We start from the raw sequence: 19,738 nt of genomic DNA on the forward strand, positions 1-19,738 counted from the left end.
AAAATTCCCTTCCATGAAAAACATCCTTTCAAATCGATAACCTTAATCTTAATTTTGTTTTTCAATATATTGCTTTATATAATTATTTTTTCTTCCACTAAAGCACAACCCACACGTTTTAAATTTCGGTGTCTAACCAGTTGGAAACCAGTTTTAAATCGACTACATTTGAAATTCGTAATTATTTGCTTAGGTTTTCGTTTTGGGTGGAAATAAGTTAAAAACTACATTTGAAACTTTATTCTCAAAACCGTCGCATCCGTGTGCGTTGACCCTAAGTAGATCAAAATATTTTGTGTTAAAATTTTAGATTCTATAGTATAAAAATCCGAAATTCGATTTCTATAACTTAAGCCGATTTGTTTTTCTAAAATAAAATTTATATCTTACATTTCTAACAGTCGTGGATAAATTTTTTTTTATTATTTTAAATATATTTAGATTCATATACAATATGAAACAAAATTAATTAAAATACGCAGGTCCAGTATTTGGTGTTTTAGCTTTAATTTTAATGCCCAAAGTTATTCATTATATTTGTAATCATCCGAACGAATAAAATTTACACATATTTAAGATTAATTAATTAAAAGAAAATAATTTGAATAAATTCAATAGAAGTTAGTGAAAATAAAACAGCATCCAGTACAAATTGAAAATTTGAAAAATTGTATAAAAGTACCAAGTAAGTACCAAACAAAAGATATTTTTAATTATTATTTTTTTTTAAATTTAAGTTTAAAGAAGAGTTCCAAATAATTTAAGTTTTCGAAGACTTAATTCAATTCAATTTTCATCAATTAGTTTAGCTACTTACAAAATTTCAAAAGAAATTCTTCAAACAAATCTTTTTTTTTAAATATCAAAAGTTGCGTGTCGTCTTAAATTTATGCTAATCTATTATGGTGGTGCTAAAGCACTTTCACATTTAAATTTATCATGTAAATTCCGAAGGCCAATCGTATAAAAATCCTATTAAAGAAATGGCTGACTTTGTGTGAGAAACTCCCTAAGATGAATAGGATCACCTTTAGAATTAGCAATGGGTGGGTGCTTGATGATAAACAATACTAAAGCAACCTCATTGGTACGAATAAACCCGTACTTCGATACACTTCCTTATTTTCTGCGATAAAAGTTTCTACTTTAAAAGCTCGCTACCAACACTTACTAAAAATATTTGTTCATATTACCTCCGGCGTATGCGAAATTTATCAGTTCAGATTTCAAAACTAAAACCAGAATCAACTAACAGAAAACAACCTTGGAAAAAAGAATTTTATAGCAAGTAGTTCAATTTAACTGGTTTGATCTGTTCAAATGTTAAAACTTAAATTTTGCAAAATTATTAGATCGATCCCACCGAACACATACTTTGAAATTTCCAAGTCAGTTAATTTTAATACGTATTTGCTTTCTGTGCTAAATTTCTAATAAACAAAATTTCAATTTTTTAGAAATACAGATAAAATAGTTCCAAATTCGCTGCTAATTTGATACAATTGTAGATTCCGGTATTTACACTTTTGAACATATTCCGACCTTACAAGAAAATACTTCGTCCGTTATAAAATTTAAAATTACTAAAAATTATTGCCGGAAACTTTTGCTAACTTCAACAGCGACTCCTTCGGAATTAGAGGAAGTATTACTTACACAAAGTCATTTGCTATCTTGAATAAAGTCCTAGAAATATTTATACTGTCGGCTCTCGGATTGTTCAGGTATTTTTCAAAAACATCGAAAAATACATTTTTTTTTTACAAGTAACATGTTTTTTCTAAATTACTTATTTATGCAAAAAATTATATATTATTTTTTAAATTTACAAAATTAGGAAAACTTTTTAGTAAAAAATCCTTAAAAATATGTTCCATAAGTATTTTTCCAACTAATCAAATCGCTTGGTTATATAAATATAGGATATGTTTAAATTATTAAATTTTTCAGACTCAAACCTTAATTTAATTTTTTCTAAAATTTTGCTAAATCACTTGTTGTAAGTACTCATGTTCATATAAATAAATAAAAAAACTTTCAATTAATAAATATATCACCTATACCTAAATTCCAGATTACGGACAAAAAAATGTTTAGACAAATTGAGAAATTTTTGTTCATTTGGCGTCGAATTGGCGTTCTTGAGGATAAAGATTGTAAATAATTTGAAAAATTCATAAACGTATTGGGATACATTGGTATTCAAAAATTTTCGTTAGTGATCATATAATCTTGAAATTATGTATAGCTAACATATTTTTATTCCAAACTCATAACCATATCCTCATTTACAACAAACAAATTGCTAATAATTTAGCTAGAAAATTTTTCTACGAAATTCCATGTATAATTAATCAAAAATATCCTTAGGCTTGCTTAATGTTTAAGCTCTTATAAAATAATGCATAATGTTAATTAAAATTAGGACATTATTTAATCAATATGATTTTTCATTAAAAATTCATATTATTAAAATTACATCGTTTGAATTTTTAAGCTATTTTTACAAATTGATTTCTTTGTAAGAGAATTTACAAAGACTTTTAGTTTATTAAAATATTAAATTCAGTACTTTGTACTTTAAATTATTTATAGCATTTTAAGTTTTACAAATTTTTTTAGCAATAAAAACATATATAATCAATTTTATTAGTCAAAACAATGGCCAAAGTTAACAATTTTTGGTAGAACAAGCATAAAAAATCCAAAATTAATTAATAAACAATTTTTTTTTTGAAACTATGTTCCGTATCCCGCGTTTGACAAATGAGGGCTAGAGAAAAAGCGTATCACACCAACCTTTTTGTATAATTTATCATCTTAAAATATTTTTGCCATTAATAGGCCAAGGTCCTGCGGTTACGGCTCCCGCTAATCGTGCGAAAGGTCGTCAGGTCAAAATGCATTAACGTCAGTATTTTTTTTAAACTGAAAAGACATAAATTATATCGACAGAAACATAATTTCTACGAGGTTTCCTACGACATCTGTCGCTCTTATATCTTTATTGGAATATTAGCTTCACTTCAAGTCCTACTTATGATGACAGTCTGGATTCAGCCTACTTTCATTTAAAGTAATTTCGATAAAAGAGAAACTCCACTGTGATTGTTTGATAAAATGATATCATTTTAAATGGTACGGCGTCATATGTTTTGATATCACATGTTTTGCGACAAGTTACATCAAGAAAATATTCAAAAGCAAACTATAAATAGAAAAAAAAAATTAAACTGTCCGTTTTTTTTATTTATTTCCAGAATCTTTTTCATTTTATAATAATATCAACGAAAAATGCATAATCATTATTATTTTTTTAGTATTTTTCATAAATTAAATACCATTTAACAATAAAATAGCATAATCTATCTCAGCCAATCACAATTGCGTTTCGTCCTGATGCTGGTACAATAAAAGCTATAAAACCAAATAGATAAGCTCATTGGGTTTCTGTTTGCTTTATACAAAAATACCTTGCTCAATTTCTTTAGCCTCGTCGTCCACTGCACAATGACCAGGATTTTTTTCGGTAACAAATTAGTACTGAACAATCTCCTTTATTTTAAGAAGCGAAGAAGACAAAAATAACAGAAACATTGAATTCACCCGATTCTAAATGAAATGTCTTACCTGGGTAAAACCTTTCTACTAATTAACGCTTACCTAATATCGGAAATCCTTTAAAAATTAAATCAACAATGTACTCTAGGCATAGCGATTCGCGAACTGTATAAAATCATCGTTTTACTGTTTCAAACATATCGAGTTATGTTACTGATCGCTCGTCGCCTGTCGCTCTATTCATGAAGGTAACAGTCTCTTAGCCGACTCAATTCGGTTCAAACCGAAAATTTTTCTCGGCCCTTGGTTTTTAACGTAGTTAATTAAAAAATAATAGAAATACGTCTTTAAAACTTATGTATCAATTAACAATTTTTAATAAATATACAATAAAATTTATAGAAACCATATACCTCAACAATTATTTTAATAAATATTTTAAATAAATTAATAAGTTAATTATAATGACCTAAATTTGAATAAATTAATAAATATTGTCTTTTGAACATTACGATTTCAATATTTTTATAAACAATTTATATTTCCTATAAATAATTTGTTTAATATTTTTTCCATATATTTATATTTATTTATTATAATTATATATAATACAAATTTATTTTCTCGATCAAATTTTTTACTTTTTATCAAAAAATAATATCAATATTTTTGTTTGCAATATTTTTGTTAAAAAATTTTTATTTTTTTATAAGAATCACAATACACGATGTAAACTACACTCATGTAAATCAATTACATAACCAGTATTTAAATCAATCTCATCTTCTGAACTGCATTCATCACTATGTGTGGTTGCTAAACCATCATCCCCGTGTCATCTGGCTATTAGAATCGTATCCACGTGGGCAATATGTCGATGGTTCAAATGGTTGTGATTATGAACATGATTTGTATCTTGTGATGATAATTGAGATGCTGCAGCTGTCACTAAAGATGAACGAGAATGATTTAGTGTTGATGTGGATTCGATAAGTACATTGTTACTTAGCGTTGAATTGTTACGATTGATTGTTGATTTATGTTGTTGAACTAAATGGTGTTGTAAATTATCTGGATCGGTACAGTCCCAACACCAACAACATTCTTCGCAACGTATGAATATTATTAAACCTTGAAAAAAATTCGAATTTAGTTGGAGTTAAATGTGGCAAATATGTATAAACTAATAAAAGCAGGCGCTAGACAGAGTTGAGTGTTGAGTGTGCAAAAGTCGAATAAATAATCCGAATGTTTTAAGAAACCCATTCAGGAAAGAAACCCATTTCAGAAACCCGGATGTTTTAAGAAACCATTTCTTATTGGTCCATTTTTTGTATATCCCTCCCCTCCCTAGAAACAGTTAAATGACAATTTTTATACCATGTATATATGAAATATACATAGTATATTAAGTTTCGTCCCAAGTTTTATACCATGTATATATGAAATATACATAGTATATTAAGTTTCGTCCCAAGTTTGTAACGCTTAAAAATATTGATGCTACGAAAAAAATTTTGGTATAGGTGTTCATAGAATCACCTAATTAATCCATTTCCGGTTGTCCGTCCGTCCGTCTGTGGACACGATAACTCAAAAACGAAAAAAGATATCGAGCTGAAATTTTTACAGAGATCAAGTTCGTAAATGAGCATCATAGGTCAATTGGGTCTTGGGTCCGTAGGACCCATCTTGTAAACCGTTAGAGATAGAACAAAAGTTTAAATGTAAAAAATGTTCCTTATAAAAAACTAAAAAACTTTTGTTTGAAATATTTTTTTGTAAACATCACTGTTTACCCACGAGGGCGTTAATTAGGTGCAAATTTTATAGTATGTATTAATATATGAATATCAGTTGTGTGTGTGTCTATTTAAAAGTGAATATCTTTTGTTATTTACGTGACGTCAAAAAAACAAATGATTGCGCATCAACACTGTCTATACATGGTATTTCAACAATTAACTCAGTCAATTGTTTGTTTTCACTTGTTTTTAACCACGTTTTTGTGTAATTTTACGTCAAAAAAGCTCCTTGTCATTTTTTCCTTGAGTTCACCATTTTGGACTTATTAACAGATTAATGTTTGAAAAACTCCAGAATAATGATGAAAATTAATTAAATTGTTGAGCTTTTCAAAATCTTAAAATCATCTTTGAACATCTTTTATAAAGTTCTGTAGAGTAATTACAGATTTGGGTTACAAATTGTTTTATAAATATATTTACCTGCTGCTAGCCAAAATAAGACACCTAACCATATTTCTGCCATAACCATTCCAGCCAATATTGCATTAACTATAATAACAATGACTGGTATCAGTGGTATCATACAATTGTCCATTGAGTAGAATGTATCAGATAATGAACATGAAACGGGCTGATTAAATGTATGCTCCAAATGTACTTGAGGCTGAGCCGTTATCATTACTGTCAATATTAAGGCACCTGCATCGGAGAAAAAATTGAAAGATTATTATCAGATTAGTCATGTTTTTTTTTTTTTTTTTTAATAAATTGGACCTGATAACGCTCCACCAATGATGCCAACTTTTTCAAATAACACACCAACAGCTAATGCAGTACTCCATGCACATACACCAATTATAGCTCCTAAAACAAAGCGACCAGTAGCTAAGGAAGGCAAACGGACGGTTGCAATTGATGGTCCTGTCAATGTAGTTGCAACCTAAAAAATTTTTAATACAAAAATCAATCCAACGGTACTTTTAGGTATGAGGAAAGTTAACTTATAGTACGGTTACAAATTTCAGACTCTTGTATTCTTCCTATTCAAAATTTTAAATTCTTTCAATTGATTTTAGTCTGGATTCTGATTTATGAGTACAATAAAATCACCAGACTTTTGATTCGTATCAAAAAAAGGTATAAATTTTTTTTAATCCGTCAGCACTCGCGTTAAACGTTCAGTAATCTTTAGCTTTTAGTGATGAAAGATTTGCTCACACGTTCTGCACTCAAATATTTCGCGCGTTTAATATTCTTTATCTTTGTAAGTCATAACCTCTACATAATTTTTATATAAAATTTTTAATACACTAGCTTATTAAAATCAAAGACTATAGGATAGACAAGAAGCAGAAGTATAATTATAAGTGACATCTGGAGTCTGAGGCGATCAACTATTAAGTTTGTAGGCCTTTGCGGGTATGGCTATTAAGTTTAACTACTTTGCGGGGGTGACTATTAACTATTAAGTTTGAAAGCCTGACTCGGTAGAGGCGCTGAAACTCGTATACTACGATTTTACATTAGCTCATATGGGCTGCTTCTCCTCTATCCTATGCTCTTTGATTAAAATATAATTTGATTACGTGATTATTGCATGATGTTTGAGCGTGAAATTATATGATTACAGAAATAATCTAAATAATTAAATAATTTTAATTAGACTAATTTAACCATATCCAGTTTTTTTTTTTTTTTTTTTAATTTAGCCTGTACCTACGTAGTAGAAATTTAAAAAAAAAAAAAAACCTATTCAAATCAAAGTTAAAAACTTAATAAATAAAGGCGAAAAATAATAATAAAATTTTTCGATATCTGGAGTAATTTTCAAAAATTGAAAAATTTGTTTAAATATTTAGCTTGAAAACTAAGGTTATTGAAAACTTTTATTCTTATTTTTCGTCTACAATTATGAAGTTTTAACATAATTCGTCACCAAAGTTGAAAATAAGGTACAAATAGTTTCAACTAAAAATCTAAACTTGCTCTAGCGCTCGTACTACCTTAAGCGATAACGATAAACAATTTCGATAAACAAGAATTCGACACTCAATCCTATACAGTTGACATTAAAATTCACAGATTATTTTAACGCCCAATCATTCACGCAGTATTTGGCACCTTTTAAACATGTTGATATCAAGTCTTCTTGTGTGGTTCGAATGCCTTTCACATTTTATAAAACTTAAATATAAGATTAAAAGTTTTTCTCAATCGGAAATGATACTATTCTAACTGGTTATTTAATTGGAAATATGGAATATTGAGACATAAATTAAACTATTTAAAAAAGAAAATTACTTTTAAACGTTCTTTATATTCTTGAACAACGGCATCGATATCAGTTGATGTATCTTCACTATCAGTTGAATGAGCTGTAATTGTTGTTAAATCGTTGCCATCACTACATTCAGAACCAGTTTCTAAATCTAAATTTGATTCGGAGTGACGTATTGATAAGGGCATTTCATGCGGTTCAGGACTGTATGCTGACATTAATAAATATTCACTTTCTTCGTCAGCTTTACCTGTACAAATAACATTGATATTTATTTCATTTAAAAAAGTAAAGAACCTTGCATAAATCCTGCATAGTAAAGTATTTGGTATTCAGTAAAATTAGTTCAAGCTTCCGGAAAAGGTAATTCAGGACCTTTTGATTAAAAACTTTTCATGGGCCGAACATACAGCGGTTTGATTTTCGAGAAACGTAGAAAAATATTTTGACAATCGCAAAAATACTTATTTCTAGACTATTCTCGAAATTGTAGTTGGAAACTAGTCCACTTTCATGGCTTGACAACAAACCCTGTAGTTGGAAACTAGTCCACTTTTATGGTTTGATCTTATGGAGACTCTTAATCAGAATGATTTTCTAACCAAAGATTGAAATAATTTTATAGAAATACCGAAGTTCGGTTAAGATTCTCTCTGATTACCTGAATGTTTGTAGTTTTTTCGATCAACAGCACTATCTTTAACCATAGCTGCTCGACTTTTTCGCATTGATTTTGGTAAAAACCAACTACCAGTTAATATTCGTGTTTTGATTCCACTGGCATGTACTTTATCAGATTTTGAACCACCCTGGCTCAAGCGACAATATTCTACATCGTTGCATACTGTCGAAAACAGAATTTTCATCGTTTATATAAATTGTGATATTCAGTTTTGAAAAATATTTAGAACTTACTAGGAAAATCTTCTACGTCATCTTCTGGTTGATATCGATAATATATAATCACCATTGCTTCTAGGATATGTTTTAATAATGGTCCCACATTTAATAATCGTACTAAATACGATAGTGGACACGCAAAAGCTAAAATGGCCGACAAGCTACCTAAAATTAGAAATCAAATTCATCGTTTGATAGAAAAATAATCAAAAGGAAGCTATTAAACGACTAAAAAGTTTTAAGCAAATCGGAATTTGAAAATTTTTTAAGCAAATTGCAATTTGGTACCATGTAATCAAAATAAATAATATTTTAAGCAAATTGCAATCTGAAACCATGTAATAAAAATTTTATTAGGAACTTCGACTTTAATTGAATCAAAACTTTGTCAAAACCCGAAATAAACAAGTTGGCTTACTGGAGGTTCTTACAGCTATAAGGATAATATGAATATAATCCAGTTAAAATCGTCCTGTTAAATATGTTTATAACATACTTAATATAAAAAAGAAAAAATGAAATCGAACGTTGAAAAATTATCTTCTGATGGTTAAAGTTGGTACTTCTTTCGACTTTAGTTGTTTGTATTTAGTGAAATTTAAGATAAATAACTTTTGCTTCAAATAATGATCAAAAGAATTCAAAAAATAGTTATACCGACCATGAGCAATTCCTTGAATTAGTATTGTTAATACGATTGCAGCGCCACTAACAATTAAATATCGGTATAAGTAATTAATCATTTTTTCTCACCTGCAGTAAAAATAGCTAAAACAGGACTTCCAGTAGTTTCGTTTTCATACTTCAATGAACGTGTTAACACATCCCAATCTTTATCCGCCAATGTAACAATTATATCAAACATTGCTGGACAAAATTCCATTAATGCAACTGCAACAATTACAATCGTAAATGATGCCATTATGGGGCGAGCCCAATCAACATCTCGTGCTTCGAACATTCTCACCAGCGGTACAGCCGTGCCCATTAATTCTCTAAAAACGCATTCCGTTAATTTTGTAAATTTTCTATTTAGATTTTTTTAATTTACCTAAAATACGACATTAGTGTAAATAACATCGTTATTCCAGTATAAGTCAAAAGTTGTATTAAAATTATTAATAACACTTGGGTTTTTGGTTGACGATAACGTTTTTTGCGTTGATGTTCGGGAAATGTATCCGAAAAGCCGAATGTACATAACGCGGCTGTTGTAAACATCTTAAAATCAATTTTAAATTAATTTTTGAATATATCAGTATCTTAAAACTACCAAAAGTACTTACCCCATCAAAACCTTCAGGCAAAAATGAATCATGCTTCCAAAAGTCTAAATCGGCATACATGCATCCTAATATTAGAAAAAATATCAAACTTCCAACAATTCCCATATTAAGTATTAGAAAAAATGTATAAGAATTCTGAAAATAAAATCAAATAATTAATATTTTTTATCAAGAAAATAAAATTAAAATAGTATATCCGGCTACGAACGCATTCAAACGATCGAACAAATCAGTGAAAAAATCTTAATGAGAAAAATCTCTCTGAAAGTTTTACAATTCAATCCATGATTCACTAATTTGGTAATCATGTACAAATTGATTTGATTAAAAATTAATGACAAAAATGATGCCTTTTCGACCATCAAAATCATCGAAAACAAAAATTTATTACTGTGGTAATATTGTCCTTCTAGATTCTAGAGAGATATCTATAGTCGAGACAACTAAAGAAACAACTAAATATTAAAACAAGGATCCTTGACTTAAGTTTAATCGGAACATAGACCACATGGACGTGTCAGGGCCACTATTTAGCCTTAAGGTATTTCGATATGAAAATATTATTTTATCAATTAATACTTTTAAACGATTTAGGAGAAATTTACTATCAAAGTCAGTGTTTTTACCAAAAAAAGTTTTCATTTTTATACACAGTTCTTAATTTTGGTATGTGCTAAAGCAATTAAAAAATGAGGAATATTGATAAAAGTTTTTTATATAAATGGTAAAACATTTTTAAAAGCACTTATTGACTAAAAAACCAACATTTATTACGACTTCTTCAAACACCGCAATTTTAAAGGGGCGGTTTTTAATAATTCATTTATCATAAACCGTACAGAGAATAAACTTGATATTTATACAGAAAGCGTAATAAATACTCATTAATTGACACACATTTCAGTTATTTAGCAACACTTTCGTTTTGGTTACGAAACACCTTAATCTAACCCGAAAGTATTTTTAATAAAATTTCCATCTTTAACTTACCTCTAATCCTAACATGAACATCACATTCACCACAATTATAATTCCAATTCCAAGAATATCCGGCCATGGTTCGCCCAGCGAATGTGATTGAAACCCAAATAACCAGTCACTTGTTCGTCCACCACTCATATAATCCATTGTGGCACTAACAACTCGTGCACATGTTGCCGCCGCTGTTAATTGTGTTAATAAATCGAACCATACACTCAAAAATTCAAATAAATCACCGGAATTACGTGTCGCACGAAATCTTCTTGGTGTTTTTGTTATTAAATTATATGTTTCAATATCACCATGGCATAATGCTATATAAAATAATACAAAAAGTTTTAATAAAATTTATTAATACCTACATTTGGATTTTTGAGGAAATTTTTTTCAGGGAATGCGTATCAACTGCACAAAGACGATTTTATTTTCAATATACGGGGCTTTCCAGTAAGATGAAACCATTTAAATGAGAGTTTTTGATCCAAAAAGATGTTACTATTTCATTGGGAGAAACATATTGTCCAAAAAATGTCACTTATATGTGAGATATACAAGGTGGACCATTTTAATCTATGATTGCTAATAGCTCTTTTTGTAGCTAAAACCTAAGCAAAAGTTGCAGAGTTTGATGAGGGACATCATGTTCTGACATCTTATAGGACCTAGTTCTTCGGATTTCTTTAATAGCTAATTTATATCCTAAGCAGTAAGATAATACTTTAAATTAAAGTGATCCAAATAAAAAATCCTCTTTTTTCGAAAATCGTAAGCTTTCGAAGAAATGCAACTTAAAACTATATGCCAATACTTATTGCATTTTATTAAAAGAAAACAAGATAACTACGGAAAAATAGTTGAGCCAAAAGTTGCCAAGGGCAATAGAGGTTACACGCCTATGTCCTTGCCTTTGACCTACAATTAATGGTAAACTTTAAGCGTATTTTATTTCGATTAAATGCTAACGATTTTCGAGAAAATGTTCTAAACAAAAATTGTTAGTTTAAACTTGCAAGAGTCATAGAAAATTAAATAGACCGAATATAATGCTGCAGAAGGTCCAGATACGGCCATTTGGCTGACATCATTTTTCATATGTAGTGACCTCAAATAATATTTGTTGACAAATTATATCCATAAAAATATAATTTACAAGTGAAAACAAACAATTGGCTGAGTTAATTGTTGAAATACCATGCATATAATCAGTGCTGATTTCTTTATCACATTACACATACAAACATGTAACACATCCATAACTGATCATCAAGTATAGTACATATTATAAAATTTCCGCCTAATTGGCGCCCTCACGGGTAAACAGTGATGTTTAAGAAAAAATGTTTCAAACAAGAGTTGTTTAATTTTTGATAAGGAACATTTTGTATATTTAAATTTTTGTTCTATCTCTAACGGTTTACAAGATGGGTCCTACGGACCCAAAACCCAATTGACCTATGATGCCTATTTACGAACTCGTCCTCACTTTTTACGCCCTGAGTACGCTGTAAAAATTTCAGCTCGATATCTTTTTTCGTTTTTGAGTTATCGTGTCCACAGACGGACGGATGGACGGACGGACAACCGGAAAGGGACTAATTAGGTATTTCTATGAACACCTATAGCAAAATTTTGTTCATAGCATCAATATTTTTAAGCGTTACAAACTTGGGACTAAACTTAGTATACCTTGCATATTACATATATGCATGGTATAAAAATAGAATAACATTTTGCGTGTTTTTTTTTTTTTTTTTTTAATTTTTGTTTTATTATAATTTTTTGTTTTTAATATAAAGTTAGAAAACTCAATTTGGATCACAATAAAAGGATATTTTATAAGAGTAATATTTTTGTACCTAATAACACATTTAAATATTAACATTTTAAATTTTATATTATGTTCTATCATTTAACTGGTAGCATCTTTTTGGACATCTACGATTTTCCATCTACGTGGTGACATCTGATTTAATAACCCTGTATATATACCCTAAGTTCATCGAAGACTAACCACTTTAGACATTAAAATGTAAGAAGAAGAAAAAAGATTAATAATCAAATATTTTCAATAATGACAATCCAATTGTCCGATATCTTTGTAGCCCCCTTCTCAAAAGTGAATGATATAGTTTTTTTTACACTAAAATTAGGTACTCAGACAAGCTTGTTTGGGAACATTTTTCTGCGATTTTATGTCGTTTAGAATTCATTTCCGCAGAGAAAAATCACATTCATTAACATTAATTAACAATCACATCGAGGCTTGTGTTGCAGCGAGATGAGTGTAGCAAGTCTCTTGTATTATCTCGACTTCTAAAAGTTTTCTATCATCATGTTTCATCTCGTTTCTATAATTGACTGTTTTCTATCGCCTGATCTATTCTTGTTTTATACTTTGAAATCTTTTTATACTCATGTAATATCCATTATTTACTACGTTTAAAGATGTACTTAGGTAAAACACCTTTACTAACAATAGATTTTTGATTATTATACCATGTATATATGAAATATACATAGTATATTAAGTTTAGTCCCAAGTTTTTATACCATGTATACATGAAATATGCATAGTATATTAAGTTTAGTCCCAAGTTTGTAACGCTTAAAAATATCCATTTCTAATTAGTCCATTAGTCCATTTCCGGTTGCCTGTCTGTTGCATGAAGCTTATAAGAAGGAGAACGATCGCTATAGAAAATATTGTCCCCGAAATATGGATAAAATAAGTGAGGCGCTGCGACCGCTAAGTAGTACCAATAAAAGCGGGCTGTTGTGCGCTAATTTGAAATGATAAATCAATTTGTACATTATGCTAACAACAACAGCTCACTTCACAGATACTACTTCTTGATGACAGCGCGGCTGGTGGCTTAAAAATGAACTATAAATTCTACAAATTTTCAGGGACAAGTGCGCTAATGCTTTAGTACATAGCGATCTTTCTCCTTCTTTATAATCTTCATGGTCTGTTGTCTGTTGTCTGTCGTCTGTCGTTTGTCGTCTGTCCGTCTGTCATCACGATTACTCAAAAACGAAAAGAGATATCAAGCTGAAATTTTTATAGCGTGCTAAGGACGTAAAAAGTGACGTCGAGTTCGTAAATAAGCAACATAGGTCAATTGGGTCTTGGTCCGTAGGACCCATTTTTTAAACCGTTAGAGATAGAACAAAAGTTTAAATTTAAAAAATATTTCTTATAAAAAAAAGCAATTTTTATTTGAAACATTTTTTCGTAAATATCACTGTTTACCCGTGAGAGCGCAGGTGACAGCGTAATCAACACTGTCTATACATGGTATTTCAACTATTAACTCAGTCAATTGTTTGTTTTCACTTGTTTTTATACAAAATTAACACTGAATTAAAATTTTTAATACACATTAAAATACTGTGTGTGTAGCCATCTTGGCTACAAAAAACGTATGAAGATAAGTGGATTTATGTACGTCAGACCAATTTTGGATAAAATGCTTGATTTTTTTTTATATTACTTTGGACTAAGTCGAAATCAATTCTGAAAATTTTAGGGGGGTTGCCCAATTATTTAAATAAATAAATGACTTCAAAACTAGACATATTTAACATTGGTCTTATGGGAAAACGGTAGATGGATGATATATATTCATAGATTTCTCCAAAACTAGTCGGTGGAAATTATTATATTTAAATGAAAATTAAAACCTTAATAAATTATTGAAAACAAAAAAATATCTGTTGTGCCCGATTAATTAGACAGAAATTAAAACAATATATACTTTCAATTTTTATGGTTTTATCGCTCGTACAACCTTAACAAGAATTTGATGTAATAAACTAGAATAATTTAAGGATCCTGACGAAAGTATATTTGTTTCAGTACATTCTCAACCTGTATCTAGAAAAGAACGCTTCCAAGGCTTCCAAGTGTATTGACACATTGGCATTCTTTTTAACGTCTACGATTTGATGTTGTCCTGCTCTTTTAACTTAAATCACCCTGTTTATGCAGTAAACACAGCATTTAAAAAAATGTAATTAATATTCAAGGGATAGAGGTTGGCAATTTATGATCTGACATTTATAATTCCATTGAACGTGCTACGTTGGATAACATTAAAATTTAATTAATGCTTCAAACAGTTAAATATATCTACTTCAAAGTTACAATGAATAGTCGGTAGCTACTCTCTTGTATTAATTTTAATCCTTGAAAATTCATCATAAATACCTTTTAAATAATCCTGATATTTACATTTTATTTTTGATTTCAATTTCAATAGAATAATAAAAAAAAAAAAAAAACAATTACCACTCAAAAAAGCATTAAACGCAGCAATGGGTAACGCAGCAATTGTTCCTAATCCAGAGATTTCGGATGTGGCTAATGCAACTAGCACTAATGAACCAATAGCCCATCGTCCTGACGCTTGCATATGTGTTGATATATCAGTTTCTTGTGACATTTTCTTTCAGTTTTTATCTGTAAAATAATTGAAAAATACAAATTAGCTTTATTGATAAATAAAACTTTATGAAAAACTGGATTTCTAGGTGCATACTATTTTAGGACCCTAGATCAGAATTTTGGATGATCTAACGCATGTGATATTAATTTTATATAGCATACGTCAGAAAATCCAACTTTCAGCCTAGGTTGGTAAAAAACATTTTCAGAAAAGTAAAAAATATATTTTGAGTATGGAAAAATTTGAGACTATTCGCGACTCCAAGAAACTAAAAAGGGCACTGTCATTAAAATAAATACCACGCTTTCATTTTGCTAAATATCGATATTTCGTTTGCAACGCAACTATCGTCAGAAGCTTCGAACTTTTCGAAAATATTTTCTATAATTTTGTTTTTGTTTTTCGATAACCTTTCACAAGATTGCTAGTTAAACCAACCTGCAAATTTTCAGCTGCCTATCTTTTATAATTTTAGATAAAATGATTTTATGAACACTTATACCAAAAAATTGTTCTTAGCATAAATATTTTTAAGCATTACAAACTTGGGACTGAACTTACTATACCTTGATATATATTTCATATATACAGAGTATAAAAACAAGTACAGTGGTTTACAAAGCTTTAACTTTCGGAACCCATTATTATTTTACAGACAGTTTTGAATCGGTCTTGATTTTTAATGGGTCTCGAATGTTAAGGTCTTTATGTAAGCTTCTGGACTTGTTTTTTTCTTTTATCTTTTTATTTGACGCAGCCTGGTTTTTTAATTTTTTAATTTATTATTTTACTTTTACTTTTACTTTACACTTTTTAGTTAAGGTTTTCAAATACCTATTCAATGATATCCCACTTAACGTAGTTCGCTGACTTACATTTCGTCCTATGTATGTATGTTCGGTCATTTGTGGCGCTCAAAAAACCCAGCACGTGGACCGGCATTAACGGCTGAGTCAATCCATTTGTCTTTTTAATCTTATTCAACCATATCCCCCTCAATACTAAATAGGTTTTGAAATTTTTTTGAAATCCATCAATTCACTTTGGCTATAGAGCATGCCACAGAATTATATCTACATACATACACTAGAAAAACACTACCCTGCTTCTGGCGCAATCGAGTAATAACATTCGAAATCAATTTACTTGGTTTAATTCAAAAGGGAACTACCTATATTTTATTTATTATAGTTTCGCCTGTCTTTAATTCGTATAAATCTATCAAAATATATTATTGATATTCGTGGTGATTTATAAATGAGCTCCTATATGACAGACTCATCTACATGGTGTGTTTTTTAATTTTACATACTTGAAACTCTATAAATAAAAAATCGAGAAAATGCTTAAAATGAAAAGTTTTAGTTTCAAAAGCACACATTTTATACCGACATCGAATTCGATCTGATTCAATAAAAAATTCACTCTGATTCATAGCTGAACAACAATAGATGAACACTTTAAATTACAAAGTTTTTCTTTATAAATACGCAAACATTTTTTGATTGAAAAATTTTTTTGTAAACCGAATAGTTTAGACAGTAATTGGTAGCAAAAAATATAGTTCTTTGTGTGTTTTTTCATTCAATTTGAACAAAAATGGTCTTTATAGAAAAACAGACCATTTTTAATGAATTTATTTATTTTTTTCAAAGAGTGCCTGGATTTCGCAGAAACAATTAAACGAAATAACAATTTTGAAATGAAAAAAACCATTTTGGGTAAAACTTTTCACTCCATTTTTGCCTAAACTGTACGGTTTGCGGTAAAATGTTACCTACCTTTTTAAAAAGCCTGCAAACCTAAGTCACGCACCCAAAATTTTTCGCTTTAAACATATGTTAAAAAGATATCCTGTATATAACAGCTACCGTAAATCAATCACTTTGTAGGTATATAATAAACAGTGCACATAAAAACTCTCTCTAATCTGGTAGAATATATCTCTTTTCAATTTATTCATTGTGAAATAAATGGACAATTACTATTGTCCCATTGGGTAGATGTTTTATATATGTATATCAAAAATTTATTCGAGAATAATTCGAATTCTATGCGAGAATAATTTTACACTTCATTAAACTATTTTCTTTGATCTTTTATATAACAATTATAATTTATGGAATACAATGGAAAATGTGAATCAAAAGATATGAAATTGACAAGAAAATTATCATATTTTATATTTGTGTGTGTGTATGTGTATGGTTCAGGAGCTGAAGAGTAAAAATTTGTGAAAGATGGGTTCGTCGAGATTTTAATATCAGTCAAAGATATGGTAGAACTGGACATGCTCGATGTAGAACGAGTTTTGGTTCAGTTCGCTCATGTACTCAGTCGACGCCATTTTAGCTTTTTCCCACTTCCTGATTCAAATGATGTAAAAAACGTGAAAACGTTTGTGTAAACAATTCTTGTGTGAAAAATAGTTCCTTACAATGAATAAATAATTAATGATTAATGAACTTTTTCCGCCTCAGATTTTTTCAATTTTTTATGAGACAACTCGACTTTGCAATAATATGTAAACAAAAAATTGACCAATTTAACGGCTCAAACGGAATAGTGTAGGCGCTGAGTGCCTACAAAAATATTCTTAAAAATATTAAAAATATATAAAAATATTCTTAAAATAGAACAAATTTACAATTTTCTCATATAAAATTATGTAGGATTTTCTTTCGCTAAGGCCTTGCTATCGACTTATAAACTAATAGCGGGTCGGAAAAATGATAAAATTTAATTCTTACACTCGTGTTAGTTTCGTATCTATTTCATAAAACGTATTTTTATATGCATAACATTAATATAGATAATGATAATGATAGACTCATACCTTTGAAATGAGTACCTTAAGTACAAAAATATTATTAATTGGCCAATCTACGGCCGTTTCAAACCAAGCGCTTCGCGCCGACCTTATGTAATTTTTGTTTACAATTTTAATCATATCTCCGGTTCTATTGGTCTTCAAGACGAATAAAAAAAGGAAATATTTTCTTTTTCATGTAGAATAAACACTAAATTTTCAATTACTTAGCAGTTATGGCCGAATAAACAATTTATTTGTTTATAACAAATTTCCCCCCATTTTGAGCTATGAGTAAGCTGAAAATTGGGATTCAACGGGTCAAAATACGTCGATACAGAATACAAGACACTACTTGTTCGGTAAGACCTTTAAATGTATACAAAAGCTACTCAGCGCCTACACTATAAATAAATAAGCAATATGGCGGTGACTGGGTACCGTGCAAGAGAGTGAAAGAATGTCCCTTACTACCGTTTTCCAATAAGATTCAGAGCGATAGACTTGTCTGCCACTTTGCCACAAATTTCGTCCAACCACCTCCTCGGAACTCATGATTTTTGAAAGAGTTTTGGTTGCTTTCATGCTCCCAGTGATTGAAATTAGATAGACGAAATTTGGTGCTATATCTTTGCTTGGTATGAAATTATTATGTCTTGAATAGATATTGTTATGTCCGATATATAATGTCTAGTGGCAAGGATACCTGGGTTTCACCCAGGAGGCTCGGATTCGATTTCCGGTATCGGAACCAAATATAATGTATGAGTACATCTTCTTCTGAAAATATTAAATTTCCCGAAATAATAAATGAAACTTCAAAGCATGAATTTATTAATCGGAATGAATGATTTTTACAAATTTTGTTGTTATGGTAAATGCAATGGTAGTACAGCCTTCTTTATGCCATTAATTACTTTGATCGTATATATTTAAACAAGCAATTCTTTATACCACGTTTTATCCGCCTTTTCAAAAAAACTGATCGCTGCAAAATATGACTCTTCCTGGCATCTATTGGTGTATATCACGAAATAAAAAAAATTACCGAGACATTCAAATTGGTATTTGTGTGAAGATATTTTGAACGGTCTTATATTAGTGACACTTTATTTCTCGTTCATCTCCCGGATCAATAAGCTTAAAATATTAATACAGAAAGATGATTTTGATTAAATTAAAATTTTTTTAAATTAAGCTTCAACTTTTTTAGTAAATTGTAACGTCGTTTCCATCGAAATCGGTCGATCTGAAAATTCAATAAATTAATAATAAAAAAAAATTAAAAATCCGACTGCGTTAAATAAAATCAGAAAAGAGAGACACAAGCCCAGTAGTTTACATAGAGACCTTAGCAGTTGGGACCCATTATTGGGAAGACTTTTGCCGGTTTAGATATTAATGGGCTTCGACCATTAAAGGCGGTATGTAAACTTAAAATAAAATCCATGTTTGTGCATACTTAAAGAAGCCGAGTTGGTGAGATTAAATTTTGTAATAATGTCTCCATTTTTAAAAATGGGTGTGAAATGTCAAAGTGCTTATATAAATTCTTCTAATTTAGTTCAAAATGATTAACAAACGATGTTAACCCCTCCCCTCTCCCCAATCTTGAGGGAATCCTTAAAATAGGTCACTGTTTTAATTTAGCTGTAATATGAATTAAAATAGTATATCACTTACATCCTGGTTCTATTTTAAGTTAAAAGATATGCTGAGTTTAGATT

General features: G+C 29.6%; 1 protein-coding gene across 1 annotated transcript; it reads right to left on the minus strand.

Moving 5' to 3' along the window:
* Positions 1-4,293: 4,293 nt before the first annotated feature.
* On the minus strand, positions 4,294-15,199 carry LOC123293577 (probable cationic amino acid transporter). Its single transcript, XM_044874442.1, has 11 exons — positions 15,046-15,199; positions 10,764-11,068; positions 9,774-9,908; positions 9,539-9,708; positions 9,241-9,482; positions 8,503-8,652; positions 8,249-8,431; positions 7,611-7,837; positions 6,084-6,249; positions 5,790-6,008; positions 4,294-4,692 (listed from the first exon to the last, which is right to left on the minus strand). The coding sequence occupies exons 1-11, from the start codon at positions 15,197-15,199 to the stop codon at positions 4,397-4,399; spliced, it is 2,247 nt and encodes a 748-aa protein (XP_044730377.1). The 3' UTR covers positions 4,294-4,396.
* Between the last annotated feature and the right edge of the window lie 4,539 nt (positions 15,200-19,738).

Source organism: Chrysoperla carnea, chromosome 2 (genome assembly GCF_905475395.1).
Source record: "Chrysoperla carnea chromosome 2, inChrCarn1.1, whole genome shotgun sequence".
In the NCBI taxonomy this organism is placed as follows: domain Eukaryota; kingdom Metazoa; phylum Arthropoda; class Insecta; order Neuroptera; family Chrysopidae; genus Chrysoperla; species Chrysoperla carnea.